At 34.6% G+C, this 5,009-nt stretch overlaps 1 protein-coding gene across 1 annotated transcript; it reads right to left on the bottom strand.

Moving 5' to 3' along the window:
- Positions 1-455: 455 nt before the first annotated feature.
- LOC140841595 (calcium uniporter protein 2, mitochondrial-like) lies at positions 456-2,508 on the bottom strand. The gene is made up of 2 exons (XM_073209126.1): positions 1,873-2,508; positions 456-1,186 (listed from the first exon to the last, which is right to left on the bottom strand). Exons 1-2 carry the CDS (start codon positions 2,434-2,436, stop codon positions 698-700), a joined length of 1,053 nt encoding a protein of 350 aa, XP_073065227.1. The 5' UTR covers positions 2,437-2,508; the 3' UTR covers positions 456-697.
- Between the last annotated feature and the right edge of the window lie 2,501 nt (positions 2,509-5,009).

The following is a 5,009-nucleotide window of genomic DNA, read 5'->3' as shown; positions in this document are numbered from 1 at the left end:
TATTGATTTTGGAATAAATATTATAACATCGAAAACAGCAATAAGTTTTTGAAATCGAGTGGATTCTTGATATTGTTGTGAAACAATAAAACTCTCTTGTACCATGTAATGATTTTGTTGGATGTAATAATTGTCTTTACTGGATAGAAAGATCGAAACGTGATATTTTAAATGTTGTATGATTTAAAATATTTGAGTTGTATCATTACCACAAACTATTATTTTAGTAAAACAACAAACATCCGATCCGACAATTGATAAACGAAACAATATCGCGGTTTCGATTCTCGTTGAAAACAAAGAGAAAGAGTGCAATGATTGAGTGAGAGATTGTTGAGATTCAATAATTTTCCGTGTTGGGTATAACAATCAAAACGTAGTGTTTAAGTTGTTGTATGACTTAAAAAATTTGAGTTGTACTATTACTATCAACTATAACTTTGATAAAACGGAAATAATCGATCCTACAATCTCATATTTCATGTGTGTTTGTGCATGCTTACATCTTCGAAAGGATAGCATCTTATCTACAACTTCATCGGAGAACAATACAGCAAATGCCAAAAGGCCTCAAAAAAATTGTATGTTACAAAGTGAGCCGCCAAGAAAATACATCTCTAACATGCTAAAAGGTTAAATAGAAGCCAATTAGTAAAAAAGAGTTAAAGTCCATTCCCATCAGGCAACATCTAAAATGTTATGTTCTCTGAGAATGATCAAGAACTGATGAACCAAACGACACATCCCTTTCTCGGGGTGCAGGCGAATAGGAATAACAAGCTCTCTTCAACTCATTATACCTCTCCAAATCAAAATTCCGCAACTTCATCAAACGCCTCTGCTTCGTGTTAAACCGGCTCTGGAAGAACCCTTCGAAAGAAGGCTCCTTAGTTGTTCTTAAGAAGAAGGCGTAACCGCACATAAAATACATCGATGTAACGTAGAAACATATAGGTTCCATCACATCCCATGTCAGTTCCCAGAATGTTAACCTCATGAATGCTGCTGTTTGGACAACTAAAAAGCCCAAACCACACCAGAGCTCGCGTTTCGCGAGGGACTCGGCTTTCTTGTCGATGGCTGCTTTTCGTTGCTCCATTTCTTGAAATTCTTCTAGTATTTTTGGATCATTGGGGGCATTGTGGGATGAGGGCAGAGGGATTAGGCCTTGGATGGCTTTCATAACCTGTAATCAAATAAAAATTGGGCAAAACATTTTATGGGTTTGACCATTTTCAAACATTTGCAAGTATTGAATCTGGATCTGGTTATATATTTAGACTCAAGATTATACACAAAACAAACGAAACTTCCAAATGTTCTTTCACTCCCACAAGATCTAATCCATCCCATCAAGCCGGTACCAGCTCTGACCCAAGTTCACCAAAGTTCAAACTTTATTTACAATTTTGTTAAAAAAAATAAACATTTTTTCCCTGAAATATACTAAAACAAACGCTCCTTTTTATATCTGTATGGATCAACTCACCCTCCACTCGGTAAAGGAAAAAAATAAGATCTCCAGTTTTCAAAACTTTCCTATTCTATTGGGAAAATTTCTGCCTATAAATTGGTGTATTTCTATCAAGTTCGTCTTTTTTGGAAGGGACTATGGATTTGTGGTAAAGCCAAAGCATAAGGTGCGGATTCACCATTTCTGTTTCGTTTCCCTGTGGAACAAATACATCACACACAATAAAAAGAATGCTTATCAGTACTTTATAAAATCAAAAACATTTTAAAAAATCTAAAAATCAAGAACTCGAAATTTTTAATCCAACCCATTACTCTGAACCCATACCGAATCATGGAACATCAAGCAAATTCAACATTAAACTGAGATTTTTGTATAAAAAATAAGGAGAAACCAACCTGTTGAGGCCTGAGGAACACTGTGTTTCCAAGAACAATAACAGCCCCAGATTTATCCAACAATTTAGAAAACTCAATCCCCTGTTCCTCATTCGATGCTTCCTTAACACAAATCTGCAAGAATTCCGAATAAGAGAGACAGCTCTTTTCAATCTGCCGCAGCCTCGACTTCACCATCTCAAGCTGCGACAGCAACAGAATCTTCCTCGCATCCGCCACCGTCACCTCCCCCGGCTCTTCCTCCTCCATCGGCGGCCGCAGGTCATCAAGCCTGATCCTTTCTCTCGCAACATCCATCCCCCGAAGCTTCTCCATGAGCTTCTCTCCGGTGGGGAAGAATCGTAATTCGGGCGGCGACGTAGCCGCAGAGTGGGAGTAAAAGTACCGCCGGTAAACTCCATTGTCTCCCGGATCATGGACCAGGTTGTTCGGGGTTTCGTTGAGATTGAGCGCGGCGGCTCTCGCGGAAGCCCGTGGAGAAGAAATCCAGCCATTTCCCGAGGCCGGGCTGGTGATCTTTGATACATGGAAAATGCGTTGGATTAATGATTTATGGAACGCCATTGTTGATGGTAGAAGGTGTTTGCTGCTGCGTTTGAATAGCTTCAATAATGGCTTGCTGTAAACTGGAATTGATTATGGGTATACATATATAGCCACCCATACAACTCAGTCAAAGAAAATAACAAATAATTTAATCGAATTGTTTTTATCAAGAAAAATAACAATTAGTAATGATTGTGAGGAGTAATCGTAGTTTTATTACTTTTTATAGGGAAATTAATTAAAAAAAATTAATGGTTTTGAAATAAATGAGAAACGCAGCAACTCGATTATTTTAGGCTGAGTTTTGCGTTGAAAGATCTTTTACTAGATCAAATTTATAAAAAAATATTATTATTTTATCTAAAATATATTATTATTCAATCTAAATATATATCGAATCAACTCATATTATAATTATAGACAAAAACTTGTGTGAGACGGTTTAATAGGTCGTATTTTGTGAGATGAATATATTATTTGGGTCACCCATAAAAAAATATTACTTTTTATTGTGAATATCGGTAGAATTGACTCATCACACAGATAAAGATTCGTGAGACTGTCTCACAAGAAACCTACTAATAATTATAATCTATCATATAATCTCACAAAAACCTAGAAATTAGTTGGTAATGCCAAGCCCTAAATATTGCCGAATATTCGCATAACATGGTAATATTAATTAATTTCACTTATTTACTCTTGTCCAAATGTTTACTATAAAATAGCGTCACGTTATGTATCTTTATACCAAAATAATTAATGCCTATTTTTTTAATAAAAAAAAATTGGTCTCTCTCGTGGAATCTCAAACAACCTAGCTTACCAAAGTTTTGTTCCACGTTTTCTGCTATACAAACAAGAATATATAAAATATAATAATTTTAGATGAGTTGATGTTTATACTCTATTTTGTGTTATCTGCACTTTATATAAAATATGTATCAAATTTATTCATAAATAGAGTGTAAATAACAAAAAATAAAGTATAAGAGTAGGTCTCTTGTGAGACGGTATCACGAATGTTTATTTGTGAGACGAGTCTACTCTACCGATATTCACAATAAAAAGTAGAGTAAGTCTCTTTAAGACGGTCTCACGAATCTTTATCTGTGAGACGTGTCAACCCTACCGATATTCACAATAAAAAGTAATACTCTTATGCTATGTTTGGTGTGTAGGATAGGATAATTAATTGGATTGATGTCAAAACTCAATGTAAGGATATACAATTGGATTGACAATCCCTTCAAAACAATGTGATATCTTTTCAAGCAAGTATGTTTTTTTTATCATGAACTTCTTGATTAATTGGACTCATAAAAAATGAGACAAACATGAGTTTAATAATCTATCCTTTACTTATCACACACACCAAACATATCATTAGTATAATAAATAATACTTTTTCATTGATGACCCAAATAAGATATATGTCTCATAAAATACGATCCGTAAGACCGTCTTACACAAGTTTTCATAATAAAAAATAATACTCTTAGCATAAAAAGTAATATTTTTTCATGGATGACTCAAATAAAATATCTGTCTCATAAAATACGACATATGAGATAGTATAATATGATAAAAAAAATCTGAACTCTCATTCAAAATAAAATATACGTCCTCCCATTCTCTCTTTATTGAATCCATCTTATATATTTTCAGATTAATTAATTAATTGTAAGTCAAAATTTAAAATATTCAAATTTATTAACACAATGACAGCTAAAACAACACCTTCCACGTTGTTGGCCCAAAATTGAAAGCATCCATGACCGTAGATTACCAGAGAACGACGATCCTGGCCGCCGAATGAACAACGCTTTACACGTGTTAATCGTGAGAAGCAATTATAGGACGGCGCCAATGTGGTAAAATCGGACGGCGCATAGAAGATCACGCATCCCTCGAGATGACGTGTCCGAATTATTTTATTATTTTGTTCGTATTTTATTAACAACCCGGAAAGGGTGGAGATGCTTTGACTCGACAGTTGTCGCATTAATGGGTAAACGTAGCCGTGTCGCCACATCACATTTGGGGCAAAACATATCCGAAACCCGAACCAAAATCCGTTCTATTTAATGGGCTTTATTGTTACTTTATTACTATTATTTTTCTGTTGCAACAAATGCGGGGCGTAGAAACGGGGCTTTGACCCGAAAATTTAACGAGCATTCTTCCATTTTTATAGCAAAAATCTACAAATCTGAAATCTTCCGCCAGAGTATAATATCAAGATGGATCTAGTTCAATCTTGAAACAATTTATCAAACAAAATTCAGCATCAACCGAACCGAGCTACTTCGAGATGGTTTTTTTTCCCATTTTAATCCGGTCTAGTTGAATCTAAATTAGATCCAATCCCATGCAATTTGAATCCGAAAATTAAATTCAAACTCCAGATCGATGGCGGCGATATATTCAAATTCATATGTTAGATATAATTGTCTACTACGAAATTAATGTTGGATTTAATTTGTTCCAAATATTATATTGTTCGTGCTCAAATGACAAAATTGGATACTTCTTAATGTTGTATATTTTATTATAAATATCAAAGTCCAATCAATCCAAAGTATTAACTA

This window comes from Primulina eburnea, chromosome 9 (genome assembly GCF_022965805.1).
Source record: "Primulina eburnea isolate SZY01 chromosome 9, ASM2296580v1, whole genome shotgun sequence".
Classification (NCBI taxonomy): Eukaryota; Viridiplantae; Streptophyta; class Magnoliopsida; order Lamiales; family Gesneriaceae; genus Primulina; species Primulina eburnea.
Note: the sequence above shows the minus strand (reverse complement) of the source record. Positions and strands in the feature narration are given on the sequence as shown.